The sequence below is a fragment of the Corvus hawaiiensis genome, chromosome 3 (genome assembly GCF_020740725.1).
Source record: "Corvus hawaiiensis isolate bCorHaw1 chromosome 3, bCorHaw1.pri.cur, whole genome shotgun sequence".
In the NCBI taxonomy this organism is placed as follows: Eukaryota; Metazoa; Chordata; class Aves; order Passeriformes; family Corvidae; genus Corvus; species Corvus hawaiiensis.
The window spans coordinates 86,318,240-86,333,367 of record NC_063215.1 but is presented as its reverse complement, the minus strand read 5'-3'; the positions used below and the strand labels follow the sequence as shown (position 1 = coordinate 86,333,367).

The 15,128-nt window shown below is 55.8% G+C and overlaps 1 protein-coding gene across 1 annotated transcript; it reads left to right on the top strand.

Annotated features, from left to right (window-relative positions):
* The first annotated feature begins 983 nt into the window (after window positions 1-983).
* On the top strand, window positions 984-14,432 carry NFKBIE (NFKB inhibitor epsilon). The gene is made up of 6 exons (XM_048298721.1): window positions 984-1,701; window positions 11,977-12,079; window positions 12,604-12,835; window positions 13,007-13,095; window positions 13,376-13,624; window positions 13,944-14,432. Exons 1-6 carry the CDS (start codon window positions 1,358-1,360, stop codon window positions 14,007-14,009), a joined length of 1,083 nt encoding a protein of 360 aa, XP_048154678.1. The 5' UTR covers window positions 984-1,357; the 3' UTR covers window positions 14,010-14,432.
* The last annotated feature ends 696 nt before the right edge of the window (window positions 14,433-15,128 follow it).

The following is a 15,128-nucleotide window of genomic DNA, read 5'->3' as shown; positions in this document are numbered from 1 at the left end:
TCTTGCAGCTACACGGTGCCAGAGACACAACTGGAGACACTGAAACAGATCCTGAGCGTGGAAGGAAAACCTGTGACTGGAAGTCATTGATGCCAAAAGAGACTTACCTGCCTCCCTGCTGCTGCCCTCACACCCCAAAAGCTTTCTTCCTACAAACCCAAAGTGACAGCTGCAGTGTGGGATAAGGATACATTTGTCGCTCTGCATGTGGTTTCTGCGAGCCCATCCAGTATCCATCACCAAGCTCTTCCCAGGGAAGCTTCCTTGCAGGAGATTGTTCCCCTCCTGCTCAGATGAACTGGAAGAATGGGGACCCTGCAGAGACAAAAAGACATCTCAAGCAAAAAGTGAAACTGATTTTAAAGTGTCAGGTGTGTTCAGAGCTATCTAGGTTGTCTTTTGAGGAAAGCCCATTGCTTGGGACACTGGCAAGTAATTACATGACATCTATGCAGATCCATGAGGAACAAACACCACTGGAGTTTTGGCACTGGGAGGAGAGCACTGAAATGCAGTCTGGTCAATCATTCACAGGCAGTGAACTGGGCCTTCATTTGACCTTCTCTTTTCAACTTTGATCTCTATGTCTTGGCTGCTCTTGTGTGAGCCCTGGCAGCCACTCTAGGCTTCGAAAGGATTTCTATTCGCAACACAGAAAGGTGATGGGAAGCGGCTGGACCAGGAGGCTTGTACAGCCAACTACCTCCTGGCTTTTCTTGTAAAGGCAGAACAGATGAGAAGGTGTCTCAGCGGGTGGAACAGTTTGATGTGTGCACATGGGAAAAGCAGACGTCTTGTTTGCACCTCTGCCACAAGTGACAGCCACCATATTGTTTCCCACAGAGCCTGTGGCTTCAGTCAGCACCTGCACACGCAACAGCATCCTCACCCACACACCGCCTGGTTTGACAAGGTCCCTCCCTCCCCTGGCAAACCTGCGTGCTATTTAAAGAACCCAAACCAACAGGACAGGGGAGGAGGCAGGCTCAGGACGCACTGCCGTGCGCTGCTCGGCGCAGGGAAGTGCAGCGCGGCCGCTTCCCTCCCCTGCACACGCCTACGCTGCCGTGGCCACCGTAATCTGCCTCCCTCTCGGTGTTTCTGCGCTCCCCCAGACAAAGAGGGCGGGGAGAGGCAGCCCCTGGTAGTGCCGGGGCGGGGTGGCGGCGGGGGAATCCCGGGCAGGCGGGCCGGCCGCGGCTGAGTCAGTGCGGGCAGGGGCCGGAGGAGGAGCCGGAGCCGTGGCGCCTTAAGACTGCACCGGCCGCTGCGCTGTGGCTTTCCGGCCATGAGCCCCCCGGCAGCGGGGCCGGGAGCGGGACCCGGGCCGGGGCAGGCGGACGGCGGGCGCTGAGCCATGTCGCGGGCGGCGGGCGGCGAGTGCCGCAAGGAAGCGGCGGGCTGGGAGGGCGAGGACGGGCAGTGCGACTCGGGCATCGAGTCGCTGCGCTCGCTGCCGGGCGGCAGGGAGACCCCCGCCGCGCCCGAGGGCCGCCCTGAGGCCCTCGAGGAGACCCTCGCCGAGGCCGCCGCCGCCGAGGAGCGCCTGGATTCCAGCTACGGCTCCGGCGCCCTGCTTGAGGCGCTGCCCGGGCTGCCGGGGGCTCCGGGGGGCCGCCCCGAGGAGCCGCCGCCTCGGCCCGAGGGACTCAGCCGGCAGCAGCTGCAGGCCCTCTCCTACATTTCGGAGGACGGAGACACGTGAGTGACCCCCGGGGAGCTGCGAGCGCGGCCCCCCAGCCCCGGGCTGCTCCCCGTGCGGCCGGCCAGCGGCCGGGAGCTGCTGCCTAGAGATAAGCCAGGCTGTAGTGGTCCCCAGCCCTCTCCCGAGGAGCATCCGTTCAGCTGGGCTGTGAAGGAGTCCCCGTGCCCCTGTCCTAAGAGCCTCCCGCCTTGCCTTGCTGTGCGTGGATGCTTGGCATCCTGGTGTAGGTTTGGGTGGATGACCCTCCTCACCCGGCTGAGGGGTATCTGAGCCAGGTCCAGCAGAGTGAGCAGGAAGAGATGCACCCCAGGCTACATGGCACAGAATGGACCCACCATAGGAAGCCAGCTTCTGCTTGCCATGGGGGCTGCTAGCAACTAGAAGAAAGGGGGGAGCAAATCAAGCCCCCGCCCCCCCCCCCCCCCCCCCCCCCCCCCCACTGTCTCTTCCTCAGAGAATGCAATGTTTCCTCCACAATGGGGGGAGGCTTGGCTGTGTGAGATGGCACATAAGCAAGTCCTGAAACAAGATTGGCTCTTCAGGGCAAGGCCTTGCAATGGCTGTGTTAGATGCTGCTCAACCGAGCAACCCAAGAACTATTTGTTCTCAGGTGGGAATCGCCTTGCTTTGCCAACTTGCCTGCAGAGCCGCAGTGTTTGGCACAGTTGTGACGCACACCCCGATGTGGGGCTGCCCTCCTGAGGTTCTGTGACGGAGACAAGTGTTTCTCTTAATGAGGGGGGGCTTCCCACATCTGAAATGCCCTCTCAAGGGTAGAGGCATCATGCCAGAGTTATTTGGTTTGGCTTCTGGTAATTACCTTCAGCTAATCACAGCGTTTTTTCCTGTTGTACATTCCCTCGATGGAAGGTTTTCATCATGAGTGTACACGCAGAGCATGAGCGAAGCGTTCTCACAGCTGAGGGCAAAGCTTTGCCCCAAACCCAGGCTGGAGTTTAATACTGAGTAATGGTGCAAGAGGAAGAGAAACTAAGAAGCACTGACATGAGCAAGCAAATGTCTTCAGTAGCGGGAATAGCAAGAAGGCTCTGTCCTTGCCTGGCAGAACACATCTGGACTGAAGCTGAAGATGAGCTGGGAGACAGCCTGAGTGTTTACTTCCCTGTTAGGAAGGAGTCTGTGCATCTGCTAATTAGTTCATTAATGCTGACTGTGGGATCTGTTCTGAGGATTGGCTGGAAGGCTCATGGCAAGCAAAGTTAGACTAAACCCAGCCTCCCACACTCCCCAGACAGGCTTTCTAGTCCTGTCCTATCTACAGGCTGATTCTGCCGCTCCTCAGAATGGAGGAGCTTCACCACTTTTCCTAGCCTGTAATGCTACAGCCAAGGTGTCCATGGAGGGAGCCAGGCATCTTTTAATCAGAGCTGTGGAAGTAACATTTCCCTGCTGGCTTGTCTGTCATGGTGTGCCCAGGGCTCCTTGCTTACTGCTTTATTAGTGAGCCCCATAGATGCAGCTGCTTGGAGATGCTTTTAGTGCTTGAGGCTGTCTTGTTTGGTGGTTGAAGCCCTTTGCCTGTCAGACTTGCTTGGAGAGACCTTATGCAAACATCTCATTAGCTAGGAAAACATTAATCAGTGGTGCCTTGGTTACTGTAGGCAGGAGAGGCTCTCAGAGAGCTCCCCAAACGGTTGCCTTTGCTCTTCTGTTTTCTCTCACTCACAGTGCAGTTCAGAAGAGGAAATCTGTAAAGAGTGAGGGAGGGAGTGATAGGTCTGCTGGTTGTACAGCTCTGGGTTTGCCGTGTCCACGCAGGCGACAGCTTTCCTGGGATCTACTCCCACTGCTGGGAAAAGAAACTATTCTTGTGGTTAGAGTGGTGAGGCTGTGGATTTGTGCCTCCGCTATTCTTGTCTCTCCTCCTGACCCTGCGGCAGAGGTAGGTGGCATTTATATTTAGAAGTGCTGAACATCCACCGCTCAGGTTGATGCAAGTGGGGACTGTGAGCACCCATCGACTCATTAAACTGCCACTGGTTTTGTATGTGAAAACAAGTCAGGGCTGATAGTAATGCTAAAGTGTATGGTGCAATTGCTCATCCAGTGACAGAAGGTCCCAAGAGAGATGGGATCACAGGGCCACAGACTACATCCCTTTCATCAGCCAGACAAACCCATCTTCTTTTCTTCTTTTCATCTCTGTCAGCAGCACGTTTCCTTGTGTGCCTTTTTTGAATGTGTGCCACAAAACAGCTCCAGGCAGAGAGTTAAAATCATGCTATCATTATATTTCAGAAGACTTGGGCAACTACACTTTCCTGTAATTGTAATTTTGAACATACAAAAAGTACAGGGGTTTTGACCAAGTAGTTCCTGTTTGCTCAGATGCCCTGGCTGCTACTGAGCTGAGAGGAGCACTGGGCTTGCACAAAGGGAGCTGGCAAAAGTCTTGGCTCTACATCTGACAAAAATCTTCACTGTCCATAGCTCCCTCAGGCTCACCCACCTGTGCCATCTCAAGGTGTGCCTGTGTTTGTCAGCCTGGTACTCGTGGGGTAAGAACAGGAGGTGGAGGCAGAGGTGCTTGGACAGCTGGAGTGTCAGCAGGATCCTCCTTGGATACCTCCCTGCCTGCCTCCGCAGGAGAGGTGCGTCAAAGCAGGCAGGATGAAGCAATGGGGCTAAAACTGTCTCTCCCTGTGCTCCCAAGTTAGAAGGAGTCTCACTTCGGCAGGAAGGAAGTTGGCTAGCAGGGAAGATGGGGGTGTGATGGCCAGTGAAATGCGTGGGTGCTGTCTTCCAAGAATTATTTGCCCAAATGTCACCCTCTCCATGACTCCCTAGTGCCACTGGCAGCCCCTCTGCCTCAGGGAAGTCAGAGCTGCAGTAATCGGGCACTGGTGCATTAGTCCCTGAGAGAGTGGCTCAGCTGTGAGGGCAGGAGATATCAAGCATGAGGAGTGGAGTGGCAAGCGGAAGATAGTGGCTGCACCTTGAGCAGTGATCTGTACCCCGTTTATTGTGTGGGCAGGTAGAGAACAAACCCTGTGCACTCAAGCTCAAATGGTCTCCTCCAAGCATCTGTCTTTTCTATGTGACCCAAGACTCCAAATATCTGTCTCTTCCATGTAAACAAGCTCCTTTTCTTCTGACGTGGGTCCTGATGGGACTGCTCTGCGTGGAAGTGAAGAGAGGGGCTTTCCAGCTGTAGGCCTGGCTACCTCTGAGCAGACTACAGGCAGATTTATTGTTGTGCTCCAGACCACCTCAATCTTTGTTAAGATTCACTGAGGAAACCCCATCCCTCCCAGCCTCATCTGGCAGATGCACAATTCCAGCATCCTGGGAAAAGGATGGGGATGGGACCAGCTCCTTCAAGGTGAAATGGGGTGTGAAGGGATCACCTGTTTTGTTCCAGCACAAGAGAAAACCTTCCCATTTCCTTGGGCTGATGTCAGCCTCTGCCAGCTCTGGAGAGGCAGAGTTGATTCATTAGTGTGTGAAGTTAAAGCAGAGTTTCCTCTCTCTAGGACTATATCATCTATCTTAAAAATATGTTTCCCTTTCTGCTCGTGCTGGTCCTTGGGCCACACACCACTTTCTACCATTGGTACCTGATGCCGCAGTGATGGAGAGGCTGGGGGCTATGCCTCTGCTGGAGAGTGACTGTCTTCTGCATGGGGCCCCGTATGCAAAGCAGTGCAGCACCTCTGCAGCAGTAAAGGTCGGGGGACCCCAGCTTAATCACAGGAGGGAGACCTAGGCCTCCTTCAGATGGAAAATGGGACTGTGTGGTTTTGGTTGGGTTCGTGTTTCAGGGAGGGAGGGGAGCAGAGGAAGCCTGACTTCCTCCTTCCACCAGAGACAAGTAGTGCCCATCTGCTGATAAGAAATCACGTGCCAGTGACTCGTGGGCTGAAATGCCTTAACAAGTGCTTGGGGACAGTTAATCGAGTAAAATCAGGGCCCCATGGGGGCTGATGTTCTGAACTCTGCTCCACATGATGGCAGTGAAGGGGCCTCCCTTGCCTGCATGGGTTGTTGCTGAGCACAAAGGCTCATCTTGAAGGGGCCAAGAGCCACTTCTAACCATTCACTGGCGTGTGCCAGTCATAACCCTCCCAAGTCATGTAGTCCTGGCCTGGAGATCTTCCCTGAGCAGGGGAATAGAGGTTGTCCCCATTCAGGCTGTCTGCTCCAGTGTGGCTGTTTTCTCACTGCTGTCCCTGCTGTACAGGGGTGTTGCTGACCCCCTGTGCCCTGTGTGCCTGGGGGAGTGCTCAGAGTGTGACAGTGAAGATAAAAGAAAGGGAAGGAAGGAAGAAGAAGCAGAGTACTGGAGAGACTCACTTTTAGGAGGAGGATTAAAGAAGTCTGATGCAGAGAGCACACCTTGTTGCTGGTCAGGCTGGGAGTCCCCCTGCTTTTCTGGGCTGGGCTGTTGCCAGCTGCCCAGCAGTGGGATGCCTGTAGTTAATGGGAAGTGGGGATGCTCCTGGTTTTACCAAAGGGTCTTCAGAAACCTCCTTGCTTGATTGCCAGGATTCAAGTCCATCTCAAGTTACTCCCTAGCATGCTGCCAGTTGTGGGGCCTTAGAGAAAGTGAGTCCTAACATGGGTCTGCCAGGAGGAAGAAGAGATTTTCCCGTGTCCAGCTCCCTGTCCCTGAACTCTCAGCTTTTCCTCCGTGCGTGCTCAGGAGTTTGGTAAAGAAGAGAGAGCTTGGTGTCCCTCCAAGCAAGGCCAGGCAGCTCTGCACAAGTTGCTTTGGGATGCCAATTCCAGCCAGGAATTGCTGGCTGCTGCAGGGGTCACGTACATACAGCCTTGGTGTAAAGTGGGTAAGTCCTGGCAGCCTTCTGAGATCGTGCATGCAAGAGGTTTTTTTCCTTGTTTGGATGACTTCAGCCTGGCCTGGAGGAAGTTTCTTCAAACTTTCCGCCTGCCTAGGTTTGCCTCGGGCCTGGGGAGAAACACAGGGAACTTCCGCACAGAGGAAGGGAAAAAATGGCTGGAAATTTCCATGTCCTGGGATGCAGAAGCCTGGCTGTAACAGATCAGCCAAGATGGGGATGGCTTCAGGTCCTTGCACTCTGCAGGCAGGCTCAACTGCTGCGGGGAAAGGGTTGGGCTCAGCTAATTTAACACAGAAATTTTCATTTTTTATTGGCTTGGGTTTGGGTTTTTTTAGTATAATGTGAATAAATGAGGAGTCAGACATGCCTGTGTAGGAAGAGGTTGTGGGATCTGAGCTGTCAGAGTGGTTACTGCATGCCTCTCAATGAGCTGCGTGGGATGCTCTCTGTGTCACAGCGTTGGGAAGCCCCTCTGACTGGGGCAGATACGCGGCTGAAGGGAGCCCCTGAGGTATCTTAGACCCACGGCTTGTGCCTCATTAAAAGAAAGTCCTGGGACAGTGAGAATACCTGTGGGGTTGTAAATGATTGCTAGGATGTGTTGTACAGGCTCTGGCAAAGTCCAGGCACTTCCCTGTTGTTAGAGGCTCTTCTGACCTCAAGATATCTCTTTGTGTACAGAAACTGTAGAATGCATTTGCCTCCCAAGGAGTGAGGTATGAGTTTGTTCTGTTTGATATGGATTAACCACAGTCAATGGATTTCTTGGGATGTTTGCTGCTTTTATTGAAATTGTTCATCATGCTTCTCTGACGGTGACTGGCCCCTGCTAGGGTGGGCTGACCTGTTTTCTGGCTTGGCCCATCTGTGCATAGATGGTAGTACGGGACAGGCCCCTTGTTTTGCAGGGAACAGCCCACATGCATCTGATGTTTAGTGCTTCTGCAATCCTAGACCCACCATCTGCTCAGAAATGGAGCAAAATTCTCAAATGTGTGGGTGCAGTCTAGAGGGTGTGAGACCAGGGTCGGGGCACCTTCTTGTCCCCACCTCACTGAAAAATGAGGCACCCACAGCCCTCCTGCAGTGCCTTTCCTGCCAGTCAGCCTCCAGCACTCCTCTTCCTCAAGCACTCAGACCAGACCCTCTGCAGAGCACCCCAGGAAAGGTGGGACTGTCTCCTCTGCTCACCTGTCGGTTCTCACCTCTCACTTGGGCCCCAGGAGCAGCAGGCTCGGAAGCAGCTGCTGCCCAGACTGGAGATCAGGAATGCTGAACCCAGCATGGCTGAAAGGACTTTGCATCCCTCTAGCTGCAACCTCCCTCCAGTCCCATCCCAACCCCCCCTCCACTCAAATTCAAGCTGTGCCCTTCCCAGGGAAGGGGCAAAGAAACCTGCAGGGCAGGAACACAGAACATGGGAGGAGGCAGCTGGGATCCGCTGCTCCCTTGGAGCTGACAGAAGGCAGCTGGAACAGCTTTATGGAGCAGGGCAGCATTGCGTTGCTATGTGGGGAGGAAGGAAGGGAGCCAGGCTGGGCTGGTTCAGGGCTGCAGGGCAGGATTGAGCTGTGCTTGCTGAGCCCGCTGGCAGAGGCTCATGCTGATGGCTGAGGAAGCGGTTAGCAGCGCAGGTTACAGGGCTGGAAGAGGAGAGCAGGGTAAGCGTGGAATTCCCCTGTTCTCCTCCTCCTTTGCTCTCCTTTCTATTGCTGCTGGGGCCATTTCCTCCCATGAACGAGTTTCTCTTGTGTGAATTGTTTGCATGATTTCCTACAGTTCCACTCAGCCAAAACAAGGAGCTGGGAATGAGCTGTTCCTGCTGCAGACAGGGACCTTGTCTAGAGAGGGAGAAAAACTTGTCAAAGCAAATTCAATTGAATGCTGGATCCCCTGATTTAGGTGCTTCTGAGGTGAGATGGTGAAGGGAGAGGCTGCTTTGAGGACAAGGTGTCTTCCTCTACAGATGGGGGGATCTGCATGGTCAGCTCCTTTTCTACAGAGGTGGAAAAGGATAGCCAGAGAACTGGTGGGGCTTCATCAGTTCTGCTTGTGTGTCAGAGCTGGGTGTCACTGTGGAAATGGATGCTCTACTGTGCTTAAGCTAGGACCACTTTGGGCATGGCATGTTCAGTCCCAGGGACATCCCCAGGGATAGCCCCAACCTCTCTGCTCCAGGGTTATCTCCATGATGATGGGTAGATCACTTTGTGCCAGGGATGTCCTGTGCCTTTGTGATTCAGAGCATTGAATCCCCTTATGCCAGGACAGAGCTGGTGAGCAAGTGGAAAAGCTGAGAATGAACCCAGCAGTCTGTACTCCTGCCACATTTCCTCTGCCCACAGCTCCTCCATCCCTTGCCCTCTCCAAAATTCCCCTTTGCCCTTTCTGACAGTTCCTGCTGAACACCCACCCCTGTGGCTGCAGCCAGGAGCATTGCAGGCAAGAGCCTGAGGAGGGAGGGAGCAGGCAAGTAGAGGAAAGCAGAGGAGAGATGTGCAGAGAGCCCGAGATGGGCAAGGATCTGATGGCAGGGCGGAGGGCTCGTTCTGGCAAGGGCACACCGCTGTGGCTGGGCGAGGAGCAGTGCCTGGCGGCGAGCAGGTGTCTCTCCATTGCCATGCCCTGGCTCTGGCACATCATGTGCCAGCATGTAGCAGCCCATCAGCAGCTGGGCCACGTGGCTGCCGTGGCACAGACAGAGAGGTATGCTCATAGCCTTGGTGGAAAAAAGTGGAGACTGGCACGATGCCTGCGCCTCATGTCTCCTGGGTGTAAGAGGTTTCCTGGGCTAGGAGAGAATCCCAGTTCCTGGTTGGCAGCACTGCCCGTGGCACAGAATGCCTCGGTGCACGTGTGCTCATGGTGAGCTCCTCCCAGCCCGCTGGCCTTGTCATGATTCCCCCAAGTAGCTCAGGTTCCTGCAGCCATTTCAGGAAGTTGAGGGTTGGCAATGAGGAAAGGCAGGAACGAATGCAGAAATGAAAGCCCAGGAGGAGGCTGCACCGGGTGGAGAAGGAAGAGGGGGGGAGAAGCAATGCTTCAAAGCAGGCACATCCCAGCTGCAAGGTGAAAGCCTGAACTCTGGCCAGGAGGATGATGGTCACCCTCGTTGCCTCTGCAGCATGGATGCTCAAACTAGCTCAGCCCCGAGCGGCTCCACTGTCTTGTTGAGCTTCAAAGGCAGCCCAGCCAGGAAAAGTGAGGTGCTGGCAGTGGCAGAGGGCTGCTCGGGGGTTTCCACCTCCCCGGGGTGACTGCCCCACTCGTCCCCACATGACAGTGCAGTGTGGTGTGGGTAGTAACAGAGGGGCCCGGGGGATTCCTGGGGCACGAGGGCTGTCTGCCGTGGAACACAACCCTGAGCCCTGCTCTCTCCCCTGGGAGCCCAGTGTGGCTCTGGAAAGCGAAAGCACTGGCGGTTTAAAGTTCAAGCTGAATTGCTGTGGAAAGTCCCCTATTTGAGCAGTCTTAACTCTGCTGTACCTGAAAAAGGCAGATCTGCAGCCTCTTCCCGCACGTGGTGCCTGGGAGCAGGTTTGGAGAAACAGGGGCTGTCCCTGCAAGTGTGCAAAGGCCACCTCAGCAGAGGTGCTGCCACAGGGACCGGGGCCTGATGCAAAACGCAGCAGGGAATATCCCTGCTCGGATCATACCCAGGCTAGGGTCAGCAAAGGCCTGATGAGGGGAGGGGCATTCTTGCAGCTGTTTGCCTTGTTCCTGGGCTGGGCACCTTGGCTGTGCCTCTGCCCCATGGACCACTGAGGGTGGCCAGACTCTGCCCAGGGGGCTGCATGGCCCCTGCTTGCAGCCCCCTCCCCTGCCCTGGGAGTGCTGGCAGTGAGGGGGCACCCCGTGGCTGTGCAGAGGCAAGCAAATATGGGTGGCCTCCCCTTCCAGTGGGGAATTCCCCTGACTGGGGCTTCCCTGGGGACAAAGCGTCTCCTGTTGGGCACAGCCTGTACCTCGGCAGCAGGGTGGAGAGGAGCTGGCCTTGTTTCGCCTTCAAAATCAGGTTTCAACTGAAGATGCCTGGGGTCCCAGATGCTGGCTTGATCTTCAAGCAGCACTTGGGAGGAGGTCAATAAAGGACATTTTTGGGACTGGCCTCGGAGCTTCTCAGCACACTCGTGCAACTGGCAAAAAGGCAGTCCCAGCCCCACTTCTTGTCTGCAAAGCTTTAGGGCCAGGTGTTGCCCCTCCTGCCTGTGGAGGGATGCTCTCTATCCCCCACATCACAGGTGGCATCCCAAAGCTGTCTGGAGAGTGTCTTGTCAGGGCTGGCACAGCTCTCACCCTGCATATCTTGGCCCTGTCAGTCTCCATCAAAGCAGCATGGGTGACAGAGCCCAGCCTTCAGTTTGGAGCTGATTCCTTCCAGAGAGAGAGGCCACCCAAGGTCCCCAGTGCAGTGGTGAGGAGGGAGCAGGAGGCTCAGCTCATGCCTGCCATGCTGTACAGAGTGGGAGCTCCTTGCTGCTGACCACAGTGGCCAGGTTTGGCCTGAGGGTGCTGCCCTATGGTGGGAGGATAGCCCTTCAGTGCAAGGGGCCTGGGAGACAGGAGGTTGGCAGGGGGAACTGTAAATTCCCTCTTGGCTCTGCCTCTGTTGTGGTCTCGCTCGTCTTCTGACTGTGCTGGGGCTGTCTGGAAATAAAACCTGTCCTTGGGCTGGGGGACTCTGGGGTGCCTGGCCACCCCATGGCTGTGAGGACCACAGTCCTGAGGACCAGAGCTCCCTGCTGGCCACCAAGCTCTGACAGCTGCATCTCTGGTGTCCCTCTGTGCTGACGGGCTGTGTGCAGCCCTGCCGTGACAGTGCTAAAAGGGAAGGATGTGGGGGAGAGAAGAGGAAATCAAAGTGGACCGGCAGGTCAGCTGGCATAGGGACTGTGCCATGCAGGTGATCTTGGACCAGCCCTGGGCTCCTGCACAGCTTTGACTCTTTGCCTTTGTGGAGGGGAAAGCAGAAGTACAGTGTGCAGCTGGCAGCAGGGAACTGGAATTCCCCAGGCAGCTGCCAGAGCCCAGACCTCCCTCCGCAGCCACCAAACCCAGCGCTTGGACTCTGGAAAACACATCCCAGGCTCTTTGGACCTACACCAGTTGGAGGTCTGGCTTTGGACAGTGGCAGATTGAAACCCTACAGATGCTGTGAGGTCTGAGGGAGGACCCTGTGTTGCTTAGCAGGGACAGGAGGGTCTGTTCCCCATGGGGATCAGAGTAAAGGACTGCCCTGTGGAGCCTCAGACCATGTTCCTGCCTTGGCCTTCTGCTGAGCTTCCCCAGGGAGAGGGCAGGATGGAGGAGCTCCAAGCTGGAGGGAGGGAGACTGGAGGAGGCAGGGGGATTATTCCTTCATGCAGCAGGAAAGGATCTCTGCTCCTGAGCATGGCACTCAGGACTTACTTTTCTTTTTTTTCTTTCCTGTCACCATTATCCCCTCTGCAGGTTGGTTCATCTGGCCATTATCCACTGTGTCCCAGCTGTAGCACTCTGCTGCATTGCTCAGCTACCCAGGGAGGTGCTGGAGATCCAAAATGATCTTTTCCAGGTATGCTGTTGTGATAGGCAGAAGATGGGAGGAAGAGAAATGCTGCAGCTGTTTCCTGGATAGATGCCCAATCCATCTGCCCTTTCCCCAGGACCCCACACCTGCTTCCCCCAGAGCGTGGTGAAGGTCCCATGTGAGCAGCCTCTTTACAGGGAGGGGAAGAAGGGAGGTGGAGATACCCTGAGAGAGAAGTGTGATAGCTCCCAGCACCGTGGGGTGAAGGGTTCCTTTGCAAGGCCCCAGGACATTGCAGACAGCTGTGAAAGAGGCATGGCTGGAGTGTGGCAGGGTAGATAACTTGGGAGAATGAGCTCTGTCTCCATGGGTGATCCCTGAGCTGAGGTGCAGGGGAACAGCAAGCCATGTGACCCCACCAGTGTCAGCCACATGTAACCTCAGGACAGGGATGGGGGTCTCCTGGGTGGCAGTCAGCCCATGCTGCCAGGCTAGCTCCTGGACACTGATGGGGCTCATCACACCTGGTGTCCCATGGGACATTCTCCCCTTTCCTAATTTCTCTCCAGACCCCGCTCCACCTCGCTGTGTACCTGGAGCAGCCCAGTGTGATCCAGGCACTGATCCAGAAGGGAGTGAACCCTGGGCTGCAGGACCGCAATGGCAACACCCCGCTGCACTTGGCCTGTGAGCAGCAGCACCTGCAGTGTGCCCAGCAGCTGCTGGAGGGCACAGCCACAGCGGATGGCACGACTCAGCCCCATAGGCACCACCAGGACCTGCAGCTCCAGAACTGGCAAGGTGAGACCTGAGGGCAGCCCAGTGGCAGAGCTGGTGGCCAGATTAGGGCAGAGATCATGAGATATGTATGCAGGGATCCAGGAGCACACAGAAGGGGAATGGGGCTGGGATTGGTGTGCCCCAGGGTGGTCTGAGCTGACTGTGGCTCTCTCTTCTGCCTCCCCATCACAGGCTTGGCCTGTCTGCACATCAGTACCTTGAAAGGGAACATCCCAATGATGTCTCTGCTTCTGGAGAGTGGTGCCAACATCAATGTTCGGGTAAGACTGGGCATGGTGTGATGTTTTATAAAGGCTGGGATGGTGGGTTTCTCCCTTGGGCACGCCCTTCAGCCCTGGGGAAGACACTGCTGTGAGGCTTGGGGGCACTGAATTTTGAGGGAGCAAAGAGTAAAGGTCCTTGAGAGGTTGTTGGGTGCTGTGACAGCAGTCAGGGTGGGGGCTGCCCTCTGCACCCAGTCGAAGGGGTGTGGGTGGGTGCTGCAGGGCCCAGCTGAGAGGACCCCCCCCCACCAACACCCTTGTGACCTTTGGGTTGCAGGAGGGCACAAGCGGGAAGACCCCATTGCACCTGGCTGTGGAGTGCCACAACTGCAGGGCTGTGCAGTTCCTGCTGCGCAATGGGGCGTACGTGGATGCCCAGATGTACAACGGGTGCACTCCGCTCCACCTGGCCGTGGGCCGCAAGGATGCTGCCATCGCCGCCGTCCTCTCACACTCTGGGGCTGACACCCTGCTGAGGAACATGGAGAACGAGACAGCTCAGGACCTGGCTGATGGCAACGATGATGTGAGTCTCTGTGGGGGGAGGCCTGTGGCTCTGCAAGCGTGTCAGGGGGTGCAGGAGTTGGATGATTAGAGGGCACCTCCCTGGAAGAGTTTCTAGCTGTTCCTATCCTTCCCTATAGGTTGTAGGCACTGGCTGTGTGGGGTGTGGGTAACTGCCTTTTGCCTCAAGCCCTAGAAGAAGCCCAGACAGGGTTTCTTGGCACTTCCCTGGGGAGGTGGGAGGCTGCAGGATTGGGTGCGGGGAAGGTTCGGGCCCTTACCCCAGCTCGTTGGAGACTCAACCCTGGATGCTTACGTGTCCATACTCTTGGTCTTTGCAGCTCCTCGCCTTGCTGCCCTTCGATGACCTGAAGATCTCAGGGAAGCCTGTTGTGTGCTCTGAATGAGCAGGTGGACTCCTTTGGCCTGTCGGGCTGCCTCCTTCCTCTGTGCTGCTGCCCACTAGGATCTCGCTTGCCTGCAGTTCAGTGGGAGCAGAGACACTTTGGGAGACTTACCCCACTGCCCCTCCCCTCTTTGGAAAAGTTTTGTTTGCCTCAGGCTGCCTTCCCAGATGGAAGAAGGTGGCATTATGAGCACTACACAGGGGAGGCTTTTCTTTTAGTATCTGTGCACTGCAGCAGGACTGAATTTCCCCTCCCTGACATGGGTCTGACTTGTGGGGATCTCCAGCATACACAGGGAAGGAGCAGGAGAGGACTCATTTTCACACTGTAGGCCGGACAGAGCATCCTCTGGCACCCCATCAGAATTAAGTGTGGGGTGAGGAGAGTCAACACTCTAATAAATGTTTGTTGTTGCTGTGGGCACCAGAGGTCTCATGTGATCTAACCCACCCACAGCATCAGGAGGCTGCGCATCACCGCGGGGGCTTGGGGACGTGAGGGCTACAGGGGTTTCCCCAGTCTGCCCGCTCCCTTGGGTCCTTCACACCGCAGAAGGTGAGTGGGAGCACAGGGATTTCCCCACTTGCAGAGCCTTTCTACTGCTCAGGGCTAAGGCTGGGGGATCCCAGCCTGGTGCCCTATTCCCATACTGTCTTGCCGAGCATCTGGCTTCAGGGCTGAAAAAAGGGCATAGGAGATGCTGAAGACGTGGTTGTGGATCCCTGCTTCTGCCATTGTGCCTGACACCTTGCTGCTTTAGTGTGCTGTGGTTTCCTTTTTCACAGAGGACAGAAAGATCCTGCCGCATCTCCTGGCTTGGAAGGGGGCTAAAAAACTTAGGGCACAGATCTTCCCTGGGTTTTAGATTCTCCCAGGCTGAAAGGGGAGGAGGTGGCAGCATTATCTTCCCATCCTTTCTGTTGTTCAGCTCACCACCCTTCCCTGCCACTTCTCCAGCCAGTGGAGCACATGTGATGCATTAGGAAATCAGCCAAAGGTGCTGTGGGAATGGATGCACAAAGCTGCCTTACCCCATCTCAGCCGGGGAAATTTCCCACTTGTTGCCTCAGAGCAGCTGCTATTGTTTGGGACAAATACTGGATGGTGCAGTTGACCAGG

What these genes read in the sequence shown, in the direction of transcription:
- NFKBIE (XM_048298721.1), top strand. Translation starts at nt 1,358, where the DNA reads ATGTCGCGGGCGGCGGGCGGCGAGTGCCGCAAGGAAGCGGCGGGCTGG. An exon ending in ATTTCGGAGGACGGAGACAC is followed by an intron (nt 1,702 to 11,976) that starts GTGAGTGACCCC and finishes TCCCCTCTGCAG; the next exon opens with GTTGGTTCATCTGGCCATTA. An exon ending in GCAGCTCCAGAACTGGCAAG is followed by an intron (nt 12,836 to 13,006) that starts GTGAGACCTGAG and finishes TCCCCATCACAG; the next exon opens with GCTTGGCCTGTCTGCACATC.